This window comes from Pseudophryne corroboree, chromosome 4, assembly GCF_028390025.1.
Source record: "Pseudophryne corroboree isolate aPseCor3 chromosome 4, aPseCor3.hap2, whole genome shotgun sequence".
Lineage (NCBI taxonomy): Eukaryota > Metazoa > Chordata > Amphibia > Anura > Myobatrachidae > Pseudophryne > Pseudophryne corroboree.
Window position 1 is genome coordinate 116,433,101 of NC_086447.1, and position 24,750 is coordinate 116,457,850.

General features: G+C 49.2%; 1 protein-coding gene across 3 annotated transcripts in view; it reads left to right on the top strand.

Moving 5' to 3' along the window:
- Positions 1 to 344: 344 nt before the first annotated feature.
- Positions 345 to 24,750, top strand: part of NBAS (NBAS subunit of NRZ tethering complex) — a 1,316,984-nt gene continuing 1,292,578 nt past the window's right edge. For all 3 annotated transcript variants that reach the window (XM_063915380.1, XM_063915382.1, XM_063915381.1), the window contains exon 1: positions 345 to 516. In XM_063915380.1, coding sequence (XP_063771450.1) covers positions 412 to 516 — 105 coding nt within the window. In that variant the 5' untranslated portion in view covers positions 345 to 411. The remainder of the gene's footprint in view (positions 517 to 24,750) is intronic.

Sequence of the window (24,750 nt, forward strand, 5' to 3'; positions counted from 1 at the left end):
AAAAAAATTGTGCCGGACCGCCTGCCAACGCAGCCAGGGGTCAACCTCTAATCAATGCATTCACAATTAAAGCGCGAACGCATCGCGGGGTGGCGCCACATACTGTACATGCTGGACGGCCTAGATCTGCGCCAATTAGCCGCATATTAAATTAGTGAGACTACATAAAGTCTGAGTAATTTTAAATAAAATGATTAAACAAGGACTAAAGTTTTCAAATTGAAATACTTCGTACTGCTGACAACCTAAGCTGCGGGGTAAGAGCCGAGTCACGCTATGTCACAAGCTATGCGCCTTATTTGCACCTGTCACATCATTCACTGTAAGAGTAAACAACACAGCAGCGCCAACTAGTGCACGAATTCTGGGCCTCTCCGGCCGCCGTACACGTCAGCGCAGTTGCCAGCAGTAATGATGGCGGCGCCGGGCGATCCTGCTGACTGCGAGAACACTGAGGAGAATATTTTATATGATCTGCTCATAAACACCGAATGGCCCCCAGAGCCCGATGTCCAGGTCAGCTGCTGCCCAGGCTGAGGGGATGGGTGGGCTAAACTAGATAATCTGCTGCCCCTTTTAGGCGTGGTGGCAGGTGAATGGGACAGGACACGTAGCACTGCTGGGGGAGCACAGGGGGCAGGCATGGTGGCATGGCATGGGACTGCTCATTATCATAATTATTATTATTTTGCACAGGAGTGGTTCAAGCTGTGGTGGAACTTCACGATGAAGCCTGTCTGCCTGGGACTTGTAGTTCCACACCAGCTGACAGCCATATGTTGGCCAAGTCTCCGATATAGAGCTCATTATGAGGAGACTGAGCAATAATGTAGCTGCACAACAGCAATGGGTCAGTAAGAAGTACAGCATGGCAGGAATAAACATACAGAGGACATTATATAATAATCCTGTATGGTCTGTACCGTGTACATTATGCGTACTGGGAGCCAAATTCAGGGTACACTTAATATTTCCCCCCGAAAACAGCTGCAAATACTCCTTAATAGATATTTCTCTATCGTCCTAGTGGATGCTGGGGTTCCTGAAAGGACCATGGGGAATAGCGGCTCCGCAGGAGACAGGGCACAAAAAGTAAAGCTTTCCGATCAGGTGGTGTGCACTGGCTCCTCCCCCTATGACCCTCCTCCAAGCCTCAGTTAGATTTTTGTGCCCGGCCGAGAAGGGTGCAATCTAGGTGGCTCTCCTAAAGAGCTGCTTAGAGAAAGTTTAGCTTAGGTTTTTTATTTTACAGTGAGTCCTGCTGGCAACAGGATCACTGCAACGAGGGACTTAGGGGAGAAGAAGTGAACTCACCTGCGTGCAGGATGGATTGGCTTCTTGGCTACTGGACATCAGCTCCAGAGGGACGATCACAGGTACAGCCTGGATGGTCACCGGAGCCTCGCCGCCGGCCCCCTTGCAGATGCTGAAACATGAAGAGGTCCAGAATCGGCGGCAGAAGACTCCTCAGTCTTCTAAAGGTAGCGCACAGCACTGCAGCTGTGCGCCATTTTCCTCTCAGCACACTTCACACGGCAGTCACTGAGGGTGCAGGGCGCTGGGAGGGGAGCGCCCTGGGAGGCAAATGAAAACCTATTTGGCTAAAAAATACCTCACATATAGCCTCCGGGGGCTATATGGAGATATTTAACCCCTGCCAGAATACACTAAAGAGCGGGAGACGAGCCCGCCGAAAAAGGGGCGGGGCCTATCTCCTCAGCACACAGCGCCATTTTCCTTACACAGCTCCGCTGGTCAGGACGGCTCCCAGGTCTCTCCCCTGCACTGCACTACAGAAACAGGGTAAAACAAGAGAGGGGGGGCAAAATAGTGGCAAAAATTATATTATAAAAGCAGCTATACAGGGAGCACTTATTATAAGGCTATCACTGTCATATATAGCGCTTTTGGTGTGTGCTGGCAAACTCTCCCTCTGTCTCCCCAAAGGGCTAGTGGGGTCCTGTCTTCGTTAAGAGCATTCCCTGTGTGTCTGCTGTGTGTCGGTACGTGTGTGTCGACATGTATGAGGACGATATTGGTGTGGAGGCGGAGCAATTGCCAAATATGGGGATGTCACCTCCTAGGGGGTCGACACCAGAATGGATGCCTTTATTTATGGAATTACGGGATAGTGTCAACACGCTAAAGCAGTCGTTTGACGACATGAGACGGCCGGACAATCAGTTAGTGCCTGTCCAGGCGCCTCAAACACCGTCAGGGGCTGTAAAACGCCCTTTGCCTCAGTCGGTCGACACAGACCCAGACACAGGCACTGATTCCAGTGGCGACGGTGACGAATCAACCGTATTTTCCAGTAGGGCCACACGTTATATGATTTTGGCAATGAAGGAGGCGTTACATTTAGCTGATACTACAGGTACCACTAAACAGGGTATTATGTGGGGTGTGAAAAAACTACCTATAGTTTTTCCTGAATCAGAAGAACTAAATGATGTATGTGATGAAGCGTGGGTTGCCCCCGATAAAAAGATGCTAATTTCAAAGAAGTTATTGGCTTTATACCCTTTCCCGCCAGAGGTTAGGGCGCGCTGGGAAACACCTCCTAGGGTGGACAAGGCGCTCACACGCTTATCTAAACAAGTGGCGTTACCCTCTCCTGAGACGGCCGCACTTAAAGATCCAGCAGATAGGAGGATGGAAAATATCCAAAAAAGTATATACACACATACAGGTGTTATACTACGACCAGCTATAGCGACAGCCTGGATGTGCAGTGCTGGAGTAGCTTGGTCAGAGTCCCTGATTGAAAATATTGATACCCTGGATAGGGACAATGTTTTACTGTCTTTAGAGCAAATAAAGGATGCATTTCTTTATATGCGTGATGCACAGAGGGATATCTGCACACTGGCATCACGGGTAAGTGCTATGTCCATTTCGGCCAGAAGAAGTTTATGGACGCGACAGTGGTCAGGCGATGCGGACTCAAAACGGCATATGGAAGTTTTGCCGTATAAAGGGGAGGAGTTATTTGGTGTCGGTCTATCAGATTTGGTGGCCACGGCTACAGCCGGGAAATCCACCTTTTTACCTCAAGCTACTCCCCAACAGAAAAAGACACCGACTTTTCAACCGCAGCCCTTTCGTTCCTTTAAAAACAAGAGAGCAAAGGGATATTCATATCTGCCACGAGGCAGAGGAAGGGGGAAGAGACACCAACAGGCAGCTCCTTCCCAGGAACAGAAGCCCTCCCCCGCTTCTACAAAAGCCTCAGCATGACGCTGGGGCTTCTCAAGCGGACTCGGGGGCGGTGGGCGGTCGTCTCAAGAATTTCAGCGCGCAGTGGGCTCACTCGCAGGTAGATCCCTGGATCCTGCAGATAATATCTCAGGGGTACAGGTTGGAACTAGAGACAGATCCGCCTCGCCGTTTCCTGAAGTCTGCCTTACCAACGTCCCCCTCCGAAAGGGAGACGGTTTTGGAAGCCATTCACAAGCTGTACTCTCAGCAGGTGATAGTCAAGGTACCTCTTCTACAACAGGGAAAGGGGTATTATTCCACTCTATTTGTGGTACCGAAGCCGGACGGCTCGGTAAGACCTATTCTAAATCTGAAGTCCTTGAACCTGTACATAAAGAAGTTCAAGTTCAAAATGGAGTCACTCAGAGCAGTGATAGCGAACCTGGAAGAAGGGGACTTTATGGTGTCCTTGGACATCAAGGATGCGTACCTCCACGTTCCAATTTACCCCTCACACCAGGGGTACCTCAGGTTCGTTGTACAAAACTGTCACTATCAGTTTCAGACGCTGCCGTTCGGATTGTCCACGGCACCTCGGGTCTTTACAAAGGTAATGGCCGAGATGATGATTCTTCTTCGAAGAAAAGGCGTATTAATTATCCCATACTTGGACGATCTCCTAATAAGGGCAAGGTCCAGAGAACAGCTAGAGATGGGATTAGCACTGTCTCAAGAAGTGCTAAAACAGCACGGCTGGATTCTGAATATTCCAAAATCCCAGTTAATGCCGACAACTCGTCTGCTGTTCCTAGGGATGATTCTGGACACGGTTCAGAAAAAGGTTTTTCTCCCGGAGGAAAAAGCCAAGGAGTTATCCGAGCTTGTCAGGAACCTCCTAAAACCAGGAAAGGTGTCTGTACATCAATGCACAAGAGTCCTGGGAAAAATGGTGGCTTCTTACGAAGCAATTCCATTCGGCAGATTCCATGCACGAATTTTCCAGAGGGATCTGTTGGACAAATGGTCAGGGTCGCATCTTCAGATGCACCAGCGGATAACCCTGTCTCCAAGGACAAGGGTATCTCTTCTGTGGTGGTTGCAGAGTGCTCATCTATTGGAGGGCCGCAGATTCGGCATACAGGATTGGATCCTGGTGACCACGGACGCCAGCCTGAGAGGCTGGGGAGCAGTCACACAAGGAAGAAACTTCCAGGGAGTGTGGACGAGCCTGGAAACGTCTCTTCACATAAACATTCTGGAACTAAGAGCAATCTACAATGCTCTAAGCCAGGCAGAACCTCTGCTTCAAGGAAAACCGGTGTTGATCCAGTCGGACAACATCACGGCAGTCGCCCATGTAAACAGACAGGGCGGCACAAGAAGCAGGAGTGCAATGGCAGAAGCTGCAAGGATTCTTCGCTGGGCAGAGAATCATGTGATAGCACTGTCAGCAGTGTTCATCCCGGGAGTGGACAACTGGGAAGCAGACTTCCTCAGCAGACACGACCTTCACCCGGGAGAGTGGGGACTTCATCCGGAAGTCTTCCACATGCTGGTAACCCGTTGGGAAAGACCAATGGTGGACATGATGGCGTCTCGCCTCAACAAAAAACTGGACAGGTATTGCGCCAGGTCAAGAGATCCGCAGGCAATAGCTGTGGACGCGCTGGTAACGCCTTGGGTGTACCAGTCGGTGTATGTGTTTCCTCCTCTGCCTCTCATACCAAAAGTATTGAGAATTATACGGCAAAGAGGCGTAAGAACGATACTAGTGGTTCCGGATTGGCCAAGAAGGACTTGGTACCCGGAACTTCAAGAGATGATCACGGAAGATCCGTGGCCTCTACCTCTAAGGAGGGACTTGCTTCAGCAGGGTCCCTGTCTGTTTCAAGACTTACCGCGGCTGCGTTTGACGGCATGGCGGTTGAACGCCGGATCCTAAAGGAAAAAGGCATGCCGGAAGAAGTCATTCCTACTTTGATTAAAGCAAGGAAGGAAGTAACCGTGCAACACTATCACCGCATTTGGCGAAGATATGTTGCGTGGTGCGAGGATCGGAGTGCTCCGACGGAGGAATTTCAACTGGGTCGATTCCTACATTTCCTGCAATCAGGATTGTCTATGGGTCTCAAATTGGGATCTATTAAGGTTCAAATTTCGGCCCTGTCGATTTTCTTTCAAAAAGAATTGGCTTCAGTTCCTGAAGTCCAGACTTTTGTTAAGGGAGTGCTGCATATACAGCCTCCTGTGGTGCCTCCAGTGGCACCGTGGGATCTCAATGTGGTTTTGGAATTTCTAAAATCTCATTGGTTTGAACCACTAAAAAAGGTGGATTTAAAATATCTCACATGGAAAGTGACCATGTTACTAGCCCTGGCTTCGGCCAGGAGAGTGTCAGAACTGGCAGCTTTATCTTACAAAAGTCCATATCTGATTTTCCATTCGGACAGGGCAGAACTGCGGACTCGTCCGCATTTTCTCCCTAAGGTGGTGTCAGCATTTCATCTGAACCAGCCTATTGTAGTGCCTGCGGCTACAAGTGACTTGGAGGACTCCAAGTTACTGGACGTTGTCAGAGCATTAAAAATATATATTGCAAGGACAGCTGGAGTCAGAAAATCTGACTCGTTGTTTATATTGTATGCACCCAACAAGATGGGTGCTCCTGCGTCTAAGCAGACGATTGCTCGTTGGATCTGTAGCACAATCCAACTTGCACATTCTGTGGCAGGCCTGCCACAGCCTAAATCTGTAAAGGCCCACTCCACAAGGAAGGTGGGCTCATCTTGGGCGGCTGCCCGAGGGGTCTCGGCATTACAACTTTGCCGAGCAGCTACGTGGTCAGGGGAGAACACGTTTGTAAAATTTTACAAATTTGATACTCTGGCTAAGGAGGACCTGGAGTTCTCTCATTCGGTGCTGCAGAGTCATCCGCACTCTCCCGCCCGTTTGGGAGCTTTGGTATAATCCCCATGGTCCTTTCAGGAACCCCAGCATCCACTAGGACGATAGAGAAAATAAGAATTTACTTACCGATAATTCTATTTCTCGGAGTCCGTAGTGGATGCTGGGCGCCCATCCCAAGTGCGGATTATCTGCAATAATTGTACATAGTTATTGTTAACTAATTCGGGTTATTGTTTAGGAAGCCATCTTTCAGAGGCTCCTCTGTTATCATACTGTTAACTGGGTTTGATCACAAGTTGTACGGTGTGATTGGTGTGGCTGGTATGAGTCTTACCCGGGATTCAAAATTCCTCCCTTATTGTGTACGCTCGTCCGGGCACAGTACCTAACTGAGGCTTGGAGGAGGGTCATAGGGGGAGGAGCCAGTGCACACCACCTGATCGGAAAGCTTTACTTTTTGTGCCCTGTCTCCTGCGGAGCCGCTATTCCCCATGGTCCTTTCAGGAACCCCAGCATCCACTACGGACTCCGAGAAATAGAATTATCGGTAAGTAAATTCTTATTTTCCCCAATAGTGTTATAGCTGTAGCCAGACAGTCCCGTTATCCAATTTCATGGTTTTTAGTCATGATCTCCGGATCCCAGGGCACAGTGTGATTTGTATGTTGTCTGTGTCACTTATATGTTTTTCAATTTACATGCACGCTATTGCTGACCAGGTTATGAGTACTATGCTGAGTGCACATTGGGCCTATTTTAGACCTGATCGCTCGCTAGGTTTTTTTTTTGCAGTCCTGCGTTTGCATAGTCACCGCCCACAGGGGAGTGTATATTCGCTGTGCAAGTGTGCGATCGCATGTGCAGCCGAGCGGTGCAAAAAGAGTTTGTGCAGTTTCTAAGTTGTCCAGGAATTACTCAGCCGCTGCAATCACTTCAGCCTGTCCGTGCCCGGAAATGACGTCAGACACCCGCCCTGCAAATGCTTGGGAATGCCTGCTTTTTTCTCTTAGGTCCTAGAGGATGCTGGGGTCCACATTAGTACCGTGGGTATAGACAAGGCCGGTTCTACACCTTGTGGCGCCCAGTGTGAAAGTTTCCACTGGCTCCCCCCCCCCCCCCCCCCCACCCGTGGCGAAACAATTAGTGCGCGCCGTAGGCGTGCGTCAAAAAGTAAGGGCATGGCTTCATAGGGGAGGGGCGTGGCCACATATATGCCCCCAGATTTGCCCCAAGTAGTTGTGCCCCCCAGTAGATTTGCCCCCTGTAGCTGTGCCCCCTGTTGCTTTGCCCCCAGTATTTGTGCCCTCTGCTGCTTTGCCCCAGTAGTTGTGCCCTGTTGCTGTGCCCCCTGTTGCTTTGCCCCCAGTAGATTTGCCCCAGTAGTTGTGCCCCCTGTTGCTTTGCCCCCAGTAGTTGTGTCCCCTGTCGCTGTGCCCCCAATAGTTGTGCCCTCTGCTGCTGTGCCCTCTGCTGCTGTGCCCCCTTTTGCTGTGCCCCCAATAGTTGTGCCCTCTGCTGCTGTTCCCCCAGTAGTTGTGCCCTCAATAGTGCCCTCTGCTGCTGTGCCCCCAATAGTTGTGCCCTCTGCTGCTGTGCCCCCTGTTGCTGTGCCAATAGCTGTGCCCTCTGCTGCTGTGTCCCCTGTTGTGCCCTCTGCTGCTGTGCTAATAGTTGTGCCCTCTGCTGCTGTGCCCCCTGTCAAACACACACAAAAATAAAAAAAACAATACTTACCACTGCCCCGCTCCTGCTTCCCGACCGCTGCTGCTGCTCCGTTTGGCCGCGGCGGCTCCTCTCTATGGGAGAGACGTCATGACGTCTCTCCCATAGCAGCGCCGCACAGACACTAGAGGTCAATACTAACCGCTAATGTCTGTCATTGGAGCCGGCTGCAGTGGACGCCCACGCAGCCCACGGCGTCTGCTGCAGCCGGGAAGCGGGGTGCGGGTAGGCGGCGGTGCCTGCGGGGTAACTGTGGCCGTGCCCCCAGGCCGCAGCGCCCCGGGCGCAGGCACTGCTTACCCGGACCAAGAACCGCTCCTGGGTATAGACTGGTCAACTAGGCGCCATTGGCACTTTAAGAGTTTGAGAGTGTGGGCTGGCTTCTCCCTCTATGCCCCTCCTACCAGACTCAGTTTAGAAAATGTGCCCGGAAGAGCCGGTCACAGCTCGGGGAGCTCTCCAGAGTTTCTCAAGTAAAGTTGTTTTTTAGAGTTTATTATCAACAGCCTCCCTGCTTCGTGGGACTAAGGGGGGCGAGGGGGAAGTAGTGTCCGCCCTGCGGGGTCTGAGCCACTATCTCCGCTGACAGGACACTGAGCTTCTGAGGGGATCGAACGTTCCCCGCCACAGGGGAACGCTCACTCCGGCAGAATGCCGCCACCCCCTTACAGAGCCAGAAGATCAGTGGCGAGTGAGTCACCGGCCCCCCTAGCAAGCGGGGAGCCGGTGTGAAGATGGCGGCAACAGGGTATGGAGCGCAGTACATAGTGCGGTGCTGTGAGGGGCGCCCTGAGCCAGCACCTACACCCTACACTGACCTCCAAGCCTGTCAGGGTCCCGGGATCGCTGCCAGCAAGATTCCTTAGGCCAGTATAATCTCCAGAAGAGCGGGAAGACAGCGCCATTAAGGGGGCGGAGCTTCTCAGAGCGGACCCAGCAGCGTTAAGCGCCATTTTCCTGCCTGCAGAAGCGCTGTCAGTGAGAGCTGTCCCTCCAATTCAACTCCAGCTATCTTACGGTACCAGGGGGTTGTAGAAGGGGGAGGAGGCTGTGTAAAGGCTGTGTAACCTATTAAGGTGCACAGTCAGCGCTGGTTGGGGGTCTCCCTATACCTTGAAAGCACTGTGTGTGGGTTAGCTCCAATCTCTGTGTCTCTTTTGCCATTCTTGGGGGGTGAAACTCTGTCTGTCCTCCCCTGTGTGTGTGTGGAGTGTCTGTGGTTTCCATTAAGCTATGTCAAGGGACTCTGTGTCATATGCTGCAGAGGATATGTCCTCTCAGGATGATCCCATTCCATGTAATCAGGATTGCACTGTTTTAGCGTAGATACCAGCAAGGGAGCCTGAATGGTTATCCTCTATCAAATCCATGATTTCTCAGATTTCTACTAGGGTTGCACAGAATGAATCTGCAACTCCGATTTTACAGAACTCTATGGCAGTTTGGTTCATTTCTGTTACCTCAGGGCCCCCCACTGTAGGTTCCCACAAACGTACTTTTGCCCAGATTATGCAAGATGACACGGATACCGATTCTGACATGGCAGACGGTGATGGGGACGTGCTTAGGGGGGCCGCATCTCTTGCTAAAGGGGTGCAGTTGATGATAGAGGCTATAAGGGATGTGTTGAATATTGCTGATACAACACCTGAGCAGGTTGAGGAGGCTTACTTCACTGACAATAATAAAGCCTCGCTAACCTTCCCTGCGTCCAAAGAATTAAATGCTTTATTTAAGAAAGCATGGGAAAACCCAGAGAAAAAATTCCAGATCCCTAGAAGGGTTCTGGTTGCTTTTCCCTTCCCTGAGGAGGATAGGAAAAAATGGGAAAACCCACCCATAGTGGACGCGTCTGTATCCAGACTCTCAAAAAAGGTGGTTTTACCTATTCCAGGATCTACCGCCTTAAAAGAGCCGGCTGATCGCAAAATTGATACTCCGCTCAAATCCATATACACGGCGTCAGGGGCGATACTATGTCCCACTATTGCCTGTGCATGGATTTCCAAAGCTATAGTAAAGTGGTCAGGCACGTTACTTGAGGATTTGGATACAAAGTGATGTTGAATTGTTTTTACGTAACATTCAGGATTCTGCAGGATTTATGGTGGAATCCATGAAAGACCTGGGTTCCATGGCTTCAGGGATATCTTCCATGTCTGTTTCAGCTCGTAGGGGACTTTGGCTGCGCCACTGGTCTGCCGACGCGGAATCCAGGAGAGGTGTGGAGACCCTACCCTACACAGGTCAGGCGCTTTTTGGAGAAGCATTGGATGCGTGGATTTCCACGGCTACAGCGGCTAAGTCTCCTTTTTCTTCCCTCAGCTGCACCTGCTACGAAGAAACCCTTTTCTTCAGCTACATAACAGCCCTTTCGGACTGCCAAAGCAAGAAAGACCAAGCCGTCCAACACCTTCTTTCGAGGAGGTCGGCCAAAATCCAAGAAACCTGCTGCTGCGGGTTCCCAGGAACAGAAACCTACTTCAAGTACGCCAAAGTCCTCATCATGACGGTGGACAGCGCGGCCTGGAGGTGGGGCCGGTGGGGGCAAGACTCGGGCATTTCAGTCACGTCTGGGTGTCGTCCGGCCTGGATCTCTGGGTGCGAGATACTGTGTCCCCGGGGTACAGGCTGGAATTCCAAGATCTCCCTCCTCACCGATTCTTCAAATCAGGCTTGCAGCTTTGCTGGCAGACAGGGCTATCCTACAGGAAGCCATCCATACGTTGGTGGAGGCACAGGTTATTGTACCAGTTCCACCCCATATGCACAACAAAGGTTACTATTCGAACCTTTTCATGATACTGAAACCTGATGCTTCAGTCAGACCCATTCTGAACTTAAAATCGGTAAACCCCTTCCTGAGGGAGTTCAAGTTCAAAATGGAGTCTCTAAGGGCGGTGATATAAGGTCTGGAGGAGGGGGAATTCCTGGTATCCCTGGATATCAAGGATGCGTACCTCCATATTCCGATTTGTCCGCCGCATCAAGCTTATCTCCAATTCGCACTGTTGGACTGTCATTTTCAATTCCATGCCCTGCCATTCGGCCTCTCCACAGCACCGAGGGTATTCACCAAGGTGATGGCGGAAATGATGGTTCTCCTCCGCAGACAGGTGGTGAACATAATTCCATATCTGGACGATCTGCTGATAAAGGCATCGTCTAAGGAGAAGCTGCTACAGTTCATTGTTCTCACGACCCATCTACTCAGGGAACACGGTTGGATCCTGAATCTTCCAAAATTGCATTTGGAACCAACCAGGAGGTTGTCCTTTCTGGGAATGATCCTCGACATGGAAGTGCAGAGTGTGTTTCTTCCACAGGAAAAAGCGTTGGTGATACAAACAATGGTCTGGGATGTCCTGAAGCCAGCCCGGGTGTCGGTTCATCAGTGCATTCGCCTTCTGGGGAAGATGGTGGCCTCTTACGAGGCTCTGCAGTACAGGAGGTTTCATGCTCGGTCATTCCAGCTGGATCTCCTGGACAAGTGGTCGGGATCTCATCTACACATGCACCAGAGAATATGTCTGTCGCCAAAGGCCAGGATTTCACTCCTCTGGTGGCTACAATGACCTCACCTTCTGGAGGGCCGCAGATTCGGGATTCAGGGATCCTTCTAACCTCGGATGCAAGTCTCCGGGGCTGGGGCGCAGTCACTCAACTACAACGGTCACTACTTCTCCCAGCGGCCCATCTTCTGAGAAATCGGGCCATTCAAGTGCAGTCGGACAATGTAACGACAGTGGCTTACATGAACCGACAGGGCGGAACGAAGAGCAGAGCTGCAATGTCAGAGGTAACAAGAATCATCCTCTGGGCAGAAAAACATGCGGTGGCGCTGTCAATAATCTTCATTCCGGGAGTAGACAACTGGGAAGCGGACTTCCTCAGCAGACACGATCTCCATCCAGGGGAGTGGGGTCTCCATCCGGAGGTGTTCAAGGAGGTAACAGATCTTTGAGGTATAGCTCAAATAGACATGATGGCCTTTCGTCTCAACAAGAAGCTTCTGCGATATTGTTCCAGGTCGAGGGACCCGCAAGCAGTGGCGGTGGACGCCCTAGTGACTCCGTGGGTATTCCAGTTGGTGTACGTGTTTCCATTCCCACTCATTCCAAGAGTGCTAAAGCTCATAAGGAGAACAAGGGTTCAAGCGATCCTCATTGCTCCAGACTGGCCAAGAAGGTCTTGGTATGCAGGTCTTTGGGAGGACCTGCTGCAGCAGGGGCCGTTCGCCTATCAAGACTTACCACGGCTACGTTTGACGGCATAGAGGTTGAACGCCAGATACTAGCTCGGAGGGGCATTCCGAACAAGGTTATTCCTACCCTGATACAGGCTAGGAAAGGAGTAACGTCTAAACATTACCATCGTATTGGGAATAAATATGTATCTTGGTGTGAGTCCAAGAAGTTTCCTATAGTGGAGTTTCAACTGGGAAGGTTTCTCTTCTTCTTACAAGCCGGTGTGGATATGGGCCTGAGGTTGGGATCTGTAAAGGTCCAGATTTCGGCACTATCCATTTTCTTTCAGAAACAATTGGCTGCTCTCCCTGAGGTTCAGACTTTTTTGAAGGGAGTTCTGCACATCCAACCTCCCTTTGTACCGTCTACGGCGCCCTAGGATCTTAACGTGGTGTTGCAGTTCCTCCAGTCTGACTGGTTTGAGCCTCTACAGGAGGTTGAGGTCAAGTGTCTCACGTGAAAGGCTGTCACTTTGTTGGCCTTAGCTTCTGCTAGACGTGTGCCGGAGTTGGGGGCTTTGTCCTGTAAAAGCCCATACTTGATCTTCCATGAAGATAGAGCTGAGCTCCGAACACGTCAGCAGTTTCTTCCGAAGGATGTGTCGGCATTTCTTATCAACCAACCTATTGTGGTGCCAGTTACGACTGACTCCTCAATCTCATCAAAGTCCTTAGATGTTGTAAGGGCTCTAAAAATCTATGTGAGGAGGACTGCTCGTCACAGAAAATCGGACTCTCTGTTTGTCCTGTATGATCCCAAGAAAATTGGGTGTCCTGCTTCTAAGCAGACGATTTCTCGCTGGATCAGGTTCACTATCCAGCATGCGTATTCTACGGCAGGCTTTCCGTGTCCAAGGTCTGTTAAGGCACACTCTATTCGTAAGGTGGGTTCTTCCTGGGCGGCTGCCCGGGGTGTCTTGGCTTTACAACTCTGCCGAGCGGCTACTTGGTCGGGGTCGAACACATTTGCAAAGTTCTACAAGTTCGATACTTTGGCTTCTGAGGACCTTAAGTTTGGTCAATCAGTTCTGCAGGAGCCTCCGTGCTCTCCCTCCCGTTCTGGGAGCTTTGGTACATCCCCATGGTACTAATGTGGACCCCAGCATCCTCTAGGACGTAAGAGAAAATAGGATTTTAATTACCTACCGGTAAATCCTTTTCTCGTAGTCCGTAGAGGATGCTGGGTGCCCGCCCAGCGCTTCATTTTCCTGCAGTGGTTATCTGGTTTAGTACAACTTTGGTTTTTAGTTACGTACTGCATTGTTACTTGGTAAGTAATGTTTCAGCGGTTGCTGAGTTTCAAGCTAGTTAGCTTGATGTGCCTTGTATGTGTGAGCTGGTGTGAATCTCGCCACTATCTGTGTTAAATCCTTCTCTCGAAGATGTCCGTCTCCTCGGGCACAGTTTCTAGACTGAGTCTGGTAGGAGGGGCATAGAGGGAGGAGCCAGCCCACACTCTCAAACTCTTAAAGTGCCAATGGCTCCTGTTGGACCCGTCTATACCCCATGGTACGTGGACCCCAGCATCCTCTACGGACTACGAGTAATGGATTTACCGGTAGGTAACCAAAATCCTATTTTGTGAGGTACAGGCTGATATCCCTATTTTCACCCTGATTTTTCAGTTTTTTTTTTTTTTTTTTTTGCCAAAGTCAAATTTTTGCACGTTTGGAATAGGATAGGTCGAAATTCTGGGATACCACCCTTTGTGTTTCGATACATATAAGATAATAATAATTAATAATAATAATCACCTAGTCCTAAAATATTAATGTAATGTAGTGAAGCAAAAAGTTTTATTTGACGTTATTTATTCAATAACAACAAAAACCAAGATTCCATATGTATGATATATGTACAGTGCATCCGGAAAGTATTCACAGAGCTTTACTTTTTCCACATTTTGTTATGTTACAGCCTTATTCCAAAATGGAATAAATTAATTTTTTTACAGAGACATCCTAGATGAAAACCTGCTCCAGAGCGCTCTTGACCTCAGACTGGGGCGACGGTTCATCTTTCAGCAGGACAACGACCCTAAGCAAGCACACAGCCAAGATATTAAAGGAGTGGCTTCAGGTCAACTCCGTATTTGTTGTTCAGTGGTCCAGCCAGAGCCCAGAGTTGAATCCGATTGAACGTCTCTGGAGAGTTCTGAAAATGGCTGTGCACCGACTCTTCCCATCCAACCTGATGGAGCTTGAGAGATTCTGCAAAGATGAATCGGCGAAATTGCCCAAAGATAGGTGTGCCAAGCTTGTGGCATCATATTCAAAAAGACTTGAGGCTATAATTGCTGCCAAAGGTGCATCAACAAAGTATTGAACAAAGGCTGTGAATACTTATGTACATGTGATTTCTAAGTTTTTTTTATTTTTAATAAATGTGCAAAAATCTCAACAAATATTTTTTTTTCATGTTGTCATTATGGGGTATTGTGTGTAGAATTTTGAGGGAAAAAATGAATTTATTCCATTTTGTAATAAGTCTGTAACATAACAAAATGGGGAAAGAGTGAAGCGCTGTGAATACTTTCCGGATGCACTGTACATCATTCTACAGTGAGAAATGGAGAACATTGAAAATCGTCAGCAGTCTCTCCAGGAATGGGTGTCAAGGCAAATTCAACCGAACATCAGTCTTTATGATTCACATGGAAATCAAGACTCAAAGGCCACATCCAAGGACCTACAGTCCCCTGTCATCATAGTAAATGTTAACATCCATGACTCAACCAATGCAAAATTACTGAAAAGTATGACTATCATTGAAGTGTAGCGAAGAAGATATTTTGTTCCCCAAAAACTTGGTTTGCATTCTTTTATCAGAATGGAAAAGAAGATTTCTGGATCGGTGTCCTCTGCACAGATGAGACCAAAGCTATTTGTTCTTAATGTGCCCTGCTATATCTGTGCCATGCTGTATCTGTGCCATGCTATGTTTGGTGAAAGCCAAACACAGGGCATCACAACAAGAATCTTATAAAAACCAGTCACCCATAGCGTTTCAGGAGTACAGCTACATGACCTGAACGCCTCTCAGTCATTATGAGTCCACTCCTCTTATACCAGAGTATAGTACAGGCAAACGTGTGGCCATCTATTACACTAGTGAGGCTGGATCATGATCTCAAGCACACCAGCACCAGCAATTCTACTGAATGGCTGAAAAAAGAAGAGTCCAGCCACAAACATTCATTAAAATACTGTAATGGGACCGTAACACCACAAATATGCTAGGAAGACTGATAAATTCATAAAGACAATTATATTTTATAGTATTTACTGCTAAAGGTGGTTTGGGTTTTATAAAGTTTTAGGGGTATATTTATTATCAGGCTTTAGACACCATAATTATAATTTCTTATTGCGACATTAAGAAATGAAGGCTTGTCCAAATTTCTTAAAACACATATGCAGTTACAGGGCCCTGTGATGTGTTCGCAGCAAAAGGATCACTAATGCAATCACTTCCCCTTCAAGACTCCGCCGCGCTACTGTGCATGCACTTCACATTCGGAGCTTGGTAAATTTGGCAATTAAGCATCCCTGATAGAAAGCTTTGAGGCTGTGTGTGTGGCTGAAAACAAGAGATCATAGCCTTACATCTTAGATACAAACAGGAGATTCTTAATATTTACAGGCCGCCATCAGGGTGATTCTGGGGGCATAGCAGTCCCAGGACCAGCCTCTCTGACAGAGAAGGGAGAGCCTGGGCTGCTAATCCTGCTGTCCCCACCCGCCCGCCGCCATCCGCAGCGCTATTGAAAATATCTCTTCCAAAGTGGCTGCCGCCTCACAAAACACAGTTATTAAAGATACTAGAGGAGGCGCCTCTAGTATCTTTAATAACTGTCTCCTTTGAGGCGGTGGCCATTTTGGGATGGTCGTTTTCAGTAGTTTTTTTATTTCTCTTACGTCCTAGAGGATGCTGGGGACTCCGTAAGGACCATGGGGTATAGATGGGCTCTGCAGGAGACATGGGCACTACAAAGAACTTTAGATGGGTGTGCACTGGGTCCTCCCTCTATGCCCCTCCTCCAGACCTCTTAGATCCTGTGCCCAGAGGAGACTGGGTGCATTACAGGGGAGCTCTCCTGAGTTTCTCTGAAAAAGAATTTTGTTAGGTTTCTTATTTTCAGGGAGCACTGCTGGCAACTGGCTCCCTGCATGTTGGGACTGAGGAGAGAGAAGCAGACCTACTTAAATGATAGGCTCTGCTTCTTAGGCTACTGGACACCATTAGCTCCAGAGGGTCGGAACGCAGGTCTCACCCTCGCCGTTCGTCCCGGAGCCGCGCCGCCGTCCTCACAGAGCCGGAAGATAGAAGCCGGGTGAGTATAAGAAGAAAGAAGACTTCAAAGGCGGCAGAAGACTTCAGATCTTCTCTGAGGTAACACTGCGCGCCATTGCTCCCACACACAACACACACTGCAGGCACTGATGGGCGCAGGGCGCAGGGGGGGCGCCCTGGGCAGGAATAATAAACCTCTAGGACTGGCTAACAGGCATATATAGGCTGCGGAGGCAGTATATATTATAATCCCCCGCCAGTATTGAAAAATTGAGTGGGACCGAAGCCTGCCGCTGAGGGGGCGGAGCTTGATCCCACAGCACTAACCAGCGCCATTTTCTTCACAGCACACTGCAGAGAAGCTGGCTCCCCGGACTCTCCCCTGCTGAACATGGTGACACATGGCAAAAAAGAGGGGGGGGGGGCACTTGTAAGGCGCACTGAGTGTGTATATATACATATAATTATATAAGAGCGCTGTTTATCTGGGAATTTTGTTTCCAGTGTCAGTTGGCGCTGGGTGTGTGCTGGCATACTCTCTCTCGGTCTCTCCAAAGGGCCTTATTGGGGAACTGTCTCCATATAAATATATCCCTGTGTGTCTGGGGGTGTCGGTACGCGTGTGTCGGCATGTCTAAAGCGGTAGGGTCATCTAAGGAGGAGGTGGAGCAGATGATTGTGGTGTCTCCGTTGGCAACGCCGACACCTGATTGGTTGGACATGTGGAATATTTTAAATGCATATGTGACATTATTACATAAGAGATTAGACAAAGCAGAGTCCAGAGATAATACAGGGAGTCAATCAATGGCTTTGACGGTGTCACAGGGCCCTTCAGGGTCTTAAAACCGTCCCCTATCCCAAATAGCAGACACTGATACCGACACGGATTCTGACTTCAGTGTCGACTACGATGATGCAAGGTAACACCCAAGGGTGGCCAAAAGTATTCATTATATGATTATTGCAATAAAAGATGTTTTGCATATCACAGATGACCCCTCTGTCCCTGACACGAGGGTACACATGTTTAAGGAAAAGAAACCTGAGGTAACCTTTCCCCCATCTCATGAGCTGAACGCGTTATTTGAAAAGGCTTGGGAAACGCCAGACAAGAAACTGCAGATTCCCAAAAGGATTCTTATGGCGTATCCTTTCCCTGCACAGGACAGGGTACGGTGGGAATCCTCGCCCAGGGTGGACAAGGCTTTAACGCGCTTATCCAAGAAGGTGGCGCTACCGTCTCCAGACACGGCAGCCCTCAAGGATCCTGCTGATCGCAGACAGGAAACGACTTTAAAATCAATTTATACACATACGGGTGCTTTGCTCAGACCGACAATAGTATCGGCTTGGCTTTGTAGCGCTGTAGCAGCTTGGACATATACATTGTCAGCTGATATTGATACCCTAGATAGGGATACCATTTTATTTATCTTAGGTCACATCAAAGACGCAGTCTTATATATGAGAGACGCTCAGAGAGACGTTGGGCTGCTAGGCGAGCACTGTGGACCTGCCAATGGACGGGTGATGCCGACTCAAGGAGGTATATGAAAGTTTTGCCTTACAAGGGTGAGATTTTATTTGGGGAAGGTCTCACGGACCTGGTTTCCACAGCTACCGCGGGTAAATCTACTTTTTTGCCTTATGGTCCCCCACAGCAAAAGAAAACACCACAGTATCAGATGGAGTCCTTTCGGTCGCATAAGTCCAGAAGAGGTCGGGGCTCTTCCTTCCTCGCCAGAGGTAAGGGTAGAGGGAAAAGAATGCCTGCTATGGCTAGTTCCCAGGAGCAGAAGTCCTCCCCGGCTTCTACTAAATCCACCGCATGACGCTGGGGCTCCACTGAGGGAGTCCGCGCCAGTGGGGGCATGTCTTCGACTCTTCAGCCTCGTCTGGGTTCAGTCGGACGTGGATCCTTGGGCGATGGAAATTGTATCCCAAGGCTACAAGCTGGAATTCGAAGACGTGCCTCCTCGCCGATTCTTCAAATCGGCTTTACCAGCTTCTCCCCCAGAGAGGGAGATAGTTTTAGCTGCAATTCAAAAGCTGTGTCAACAGCAAGTGATTATCAAGGTTCCCCTAATACAACAGGGAAAAGGGTACTATTCAACCCTATTTGTGGTCCCGAAACCAGATGGCTCGGTTAGACCCATTCTAAATTTAAAATCCCTAAACCTGTACTTAAAAAAGTTCAGGTTCAAGATGGAATCGCTCAGGGCAGTTATCTCCAGCCTGGAAGGGGGGGATTTTATGGTATCACTGGACATAAAGGATGCATACCTTCACGTCCCCATATATCCTCCTCATCAGGCATACCTAAGATTCGCTGTACAGGACTATCATTACCAGTTTCAGACGTTGCCGTTTGGGCTTTCCACGGCCCCGAGGGTTTTCACCAAGGTAATGGCGGAAATGATGGTGCTCCTGCGCAGACAAGGAGTCACAATTATCCCGTACTTGGACGATCTCCTGATAAAAGCGAGATCAAAGGAACAGTTGCAGAAAAGCTTGTCGCTCTCCCTGAGAGTGCTGCAGCAGCATGGCTGGATTCTAAATCTACCAAAGTCACAATTGGTTCCAACGACTCGACTGTCTTTCTTAGGCATGATTCTGGACACAGAACAAAAGAGGGTTTTTCTCCCGATGGAAAAATCCCAAGAACTCCAGAACATGGTCAGAGACCTGTTAAAACTGAAAAGAGTGTCAGTCCATCAATGCACTCGAGTACTGGGGAAAATGGTGGCGACCTACGAAGCCATCCCCTTCGGCAGGTTTCATGCGAGGACTTTTCAGTGGGACTTTCTGGGCAAGTGGTCCGGGTCCCATCTTCAAATATATCAGAAAATAACCCTGTCCCCCAGGGCCAGGGTGTCTTTCCTGTGGTGGCTGCAGAGTGCTCACCTTCTAGAGGGTCGCAGGTTCGGCATTCAAGACTGGGTTCTGGTGACCACGGACGCGAGCCTCCGAGGATGGGGAGCAGTCACACAAGGAAGGAATTTTCAGTGACTATGGTCAAGCCAGGAGGCTTGTCTACACATCAACATACTGGAATTAAGGGCCATATACAACGGCCTACGACAAGCAGAGAATCTTCTTCGCGACCTACCGGTTCTGATTCAATCAGACAACGTCACAGCCGTGGCTCATGTAAACCGCCAAGGCGGGACAAGGAGCAGAGTGGCAATGGCGGAAGCCACCAGGATTCTACGCTGGTCAGAAAATCACGTAAGCGCTCTGTCAGCGGTATTCATTCCGGGAGTGGACAACTGGGAAGCAGACTTCCTCAGCAGACACGATCTCCATCCAGGAGAGTGGGGACTTCATCAAGAAGTTTTTGCAGAGATAACAAGTCTTTGGGGACTTCCTCAAATAGACATGATGGCGTCACGCCTCAACAAGAAGCTTCGGAGGTATTGTGCCAGGTCAAGGGACCCTCAGGCAGTAGCGGTGGACGCCCTGGTGACACCATGGGTGTTTCAGTCGGTCTATGTGTTCCCTTCTCTACCTCTCATCTCAAAAATATTGAGAATCATAAGACGAAAAAGAGTGCAGACAATACTCATTGTTCCAGATTGGCCTCGAAGGGCCTGGTATTCAGATCTTCAGGAGATGCTCACAGAAGATCCATGGCCTCTTCCTCTCAGGGAGGACCTGTTGCAGCAGGGGCCCTGCGTGTTCCAAGACTTGCCGCGGTTACGTTTGACGGCATGGCGGTTGAACACAGAATCCTAGCTGGGAAGGGTATTCCAGAGGAAGTCATCCCTACTCTGATAAAGGCTAGGAAGGAGGTGACGGCGAAACATTATCACCGTGTCTGGAGGAAATATGTATCTTGGTGTGAAGTCAAGAATGCTCCTACGGAAGATTTCCACCTGGGCCGTTTTCTCCACTTTCTACAGACAGGAGTGGATATGGGCCTAAAGTTAGGCTCCATTAAGGTACAGATTTCGGCCCTTTCTATATTCTTCCAGAAGGAATTGGCTTCTCTACCAGAAGTCCAGACTTTTGTAAAGGGAGTGCTACACATCCAGACTCCTTTTGTGCCCCCAGTGGCACCATGGGACCTTAACGTGGTGTTACAGTTCCTAAAATCTCACTGGTTTGAACCTCTTCAAACAGTTGAATTAAAATTTCTCACTTGGAAGGTGTTCATGTTGTTGGCCTTGGCATCTGCAAGGCGGGTGTCCGAATTGGCGGCTTTGTCTCATAAGAGCCCCTATCTCATTTTCCATGTGGATAGAGCAGAGTTGAGGACTCGTCCTCAATTTTTGCCTAAGGTGGTGTCATCGTTTCATATGAACCAACCTATTGTGGTGCCTGTGGCTACGGGAGACTTGGAGGATTCCAAGTCTCTTGTTGTAGTCAGGGCCTTAAAAATTTATGTAGCCAGGATGGCTCAGATTAGGAAAACAGAGGCACTGTTTGTCCTGTATGCAGCCAACAAAGTTGGCGCTCCTGCTTCTAAGCAGACTATTGCTCGCTGGATCTGTAACACGATTCAGCAGGCTCATTCTACGGCTGGATTGCCGTTACCAAATTCGGTAAAGGCCCATTCCACTAGGAAAGTGGGCTCTTCTTGGGCGGCTGCCCGAGGCGTCTCGGCTTTACAGCTTTGCCGAGCGGCGACTTGGTCGGGGTCAAACACTTTTGCTAAATTCTACAAGTTTGATACCTTGGCTGAGGAGGACTTCCTGTTTGCTCAATCGGTGCTGCAGAGTCATCCGCACTCTCCCGCCCGGTCTGGAGCTTTGGTATAATCCCCATGGTCCTTACGGAGTCCCCAGCATCCTCTAGGATGTAAGAGAAAATAAGATTTTAAACCTACCGGTAAATCTTTTTCTCCTAGTCCGTAGAGGATGCTGGGCGCCCGTCCCAGTGCGGACATATTTCTGCATGACTTGTATATAGTTGTTGCTTACATAAGGGTTATGTTACGGTTAGGATCAGTCGTTGGCTGATACTGTTTTGTTCATACTGTTAACTGGTTGCGTATATTCCAGGTTATACGGTGTGGATGGTGTGGGCTGGTATGAATCTTGCCCTTAGATTAACAAAAATCCTTTCCTCGTACTGTTTGTCTCCTCTGGGCACAGTTTCTCTAACTGAGGTCTGGAGGAGGGGCATAGAGGGAGGAGCCAGTGCACACCCATCTAAAGTTCTTTGTAGTGCCCATGTCTCCTGCGGAGCCCGTCTTAACCCCATGGTCCTTACGGAGTCCCCAGCATGCTCTATGGACTAGGAGAAAAAGATTTACCGGTAGGTTTAAAATCTTATTTTTTGATGCAGGCAGGCGCGAACAGCGTGAGTGGGAAGGTGGGGAGTCCCCTGACAATGAGCAGAACCCCTGACAATGAGCAGGTACTGCTATAATTACTGTGTGGGGCATAATATGATGACAAGGGCATTAATGTGGGGGCATAATATGGTGTCAGGGTCATTACTGTGTGGACTTAATATGGTGTAAGGAACGTAATATGGTGGTGCTTTGTATGTGCATAGAAATTTCATTTAAATTAAATGGTGTGCTCCTACAGCAGACAGGTGTTCGTGAAGGTGTTAAACGGGTAGAGTGACACTGATTGGATCATTTACTAACGAAGTGGCTTGCCAGAAGGAGCTTACAGAGTTTGAAAAGTTGATCATTGTCATGTTTCCATGGCGATACTGGACTGGTATAGAGAAAATTCGATAACCCATATGTACTGTCCAGATCTTAACCACATTGAGAACCTCTGGGATGAATTCGAGCAACTAGTGCGTTCTACTGCCTTCTTCAGTGTCACAGTTGGTCACTGTACTAAGGCGCAATGGCAAAACATACCGCCTGGAACTTGTAGACAGTTTGCCAAGAAGGGTGTAATCAATCACTGCACGTGGTGGACATACAAAGTACTGATGTCAATAAAATCTTGTTGATTTATTTGGTGTCAGTGTCTAATCACTTTTGCCCACATACTGGGCTATTCAATGCATGTCAGATTCTCTCCGACGGAAAGGATCCGACAATGCAGTATTGAATTTGCGGGCAAATCCGACTGGTTTTGCCCATTTTCTCTTACGTCCTAGAGGATGCTGGGGTCCACATTAGTACCATGGGGTATAGACGGGTCCACTAGGAGCCATTGGCACTTTAAGAGTTTGAGAGTGTGGGCTGGCTCCTCCCTCTATGCCCCTCATCCAGACTCAGTTTAGAAAATGTGCCCGGAGGAGCCGGTTACAGCTAGGGGAGCTCCATAGGAGTTCTTTTAGTTTATTCATTTTTTTTTAGAGTTTAGGCACAGGGAGGCTGCTGGCAACAGGCTCCCTGCTTCAAGGGACTAAGGGGGGGTAGTGTCCGCCCTGCGGGGTTTGAGCCACTATCTCCGCTGACAGGACACTGAGCTCCTGAGGGGATTGAACGTTCGCTGCCACAGGGGATCGCTCACCCCAGCAGCATGCCGCCACCCCCTTACAGAGCCAGAAGATCAGTGGCGAGTTAGTCTTCGGCCCCCCTGGCAAGCGGGGAGCTGGTGTGAAGATGGCGGCAACAGGGTAGGAGTGCAGTACTAACTGCGCTCCGGGGCTCAGTGGTACATGGTGCGGCGCTGTGAGGGGCGCCCAGGGCCAGCGCCTACACCCTACACTGTCCAGCAAGCCTGTCAGAGTCCCAGGAACCCTGCCAGCATATTTAATCAGGCAAGTATAAACTTCAGCAGATCGGGAAGCAGCACCATGAAAGGGGGCGTAGCTTCTCAGAGCGTACCCAGCAGCGTTCAGCGCCATTTTCCTGCCTGTAGAAACGCTAACAGGGAGAGCTGTCCCTCCAGATCAACTCCAGCTACAGCTATCTTGTACGGTACCAGGGGGTTGTAGAAGGGGAGGGGTGGGGCTGTATATCTGTACTGTGTAACCTATTAAGTTGCACAGTAAGCGCTGGGTAGGTTTCCCTATATCTTGAAGCGCCCTGTGTGGGTTGGCTCCAATCTCTGTGTCTCTCTTGGCATTCTTAGGGGGGGAAACTCTGTCTGCCCCTTCCCTGTGTGTGTGTGTGTGTGTGTTTGTGTGTGTGTGTGTGTGTGTGTGTGTGGAGTGTTTGTCTCCATAAAACGATGTCCAGGGACTCTGTGTCATATGCTGCAGATGATAATTCCTCTCAGGAGGATCCCATTCCATGTAATCAGGATTGCACTGTTTTAGCGCAGATCCCTGCAAGGGAGCCTGAGTGGTTAACCTCTCTTAAGGTATGATCTCTGAGATTTCTACTAGGGTTGCACAAACTGAGACTACAACTCAGTTTTTACAGAACTCTATGGCAGTTTGGCCCGGTTCTGTTCCTTCAGGGACCCCTAACGTACACTCTCAATAACGTGCTCTTGCCCAGATTATGCAAGATGACATGGATACTGATTCTGACACAGCAGACGGTGATGGGGATGTGCTGCGGGGGGCGGCATCTCTTGTAAAAGGGGAGCATTTAATGATTGGGGCCATTAGAGATATGTTGAACATTACTGACACAACACCTGAGCAGGTTGAGGAGGCTTACTTCACAGATAATAAGAAAGCCACGCTAACCTTCCCTGCTTCTAAAGAATTAAACGCAATATTTGAAAAATCCTGTGAAAACCCGGAGAAAAAATTCCATATCCGAAGAGGTTCTGGTTGCTTTTCCCTTCCCTGAGGAGGATGGAAAGAAATGGGAAAACCCACCCATAGTTAATGCATCTGTTTCCAGACTGTCAAAGAAGGTGGTTTTACCTGTCCCGGGATCTACTGCGTTAAAAGAACCGGCAGATAGCAAGATTGACACTACGCTTAAATCCATTTACACGGCTTCAAGGGCGATTCTTAGACGTACTATTGCCTGTGCATGGATTGTAAAGTGGTCAGGCACGTTACTTGAGGACTTGGATACAATGGATAAAAGTGACGTTGAATTATTTTTACGTAACATACAGGATTCTGTAGGATTTATGGTGGAATCCATGAAAGACCTGGGTTCGATAGCTACAGGGATATCTGTCTCGGCTCGCAGGGAACTCTGGCTGCGCTAATGGTCTGTCGATGCGGAATCCAGGAGAGGTGTGGAGAACCTACCCTACACAGGTCAGGCTCTGTTTGGGGAAGCGTTGGATGTGTGGATTTCCACGACAACCGCGGGTAAGTCACCTTTTCTTCCCTCAGCTGTGCCTGCTACAAAGAAACCATTTTCTTCAGCTACGTCACAGTCCTTTCGGACGGCTAAACCAAGAAAGAACAAGCCGTCTAACATCTTCTTTAGAGGAGGTCGGGCAAAATCCCAAAAACCTGCTACTGCAGTTTCCCAGGACCAGAAGCCTGCTTTTGTTACATCAAAATCCTCAGTATGACGGTGGACCGCACGGCCTGGTGGAAGG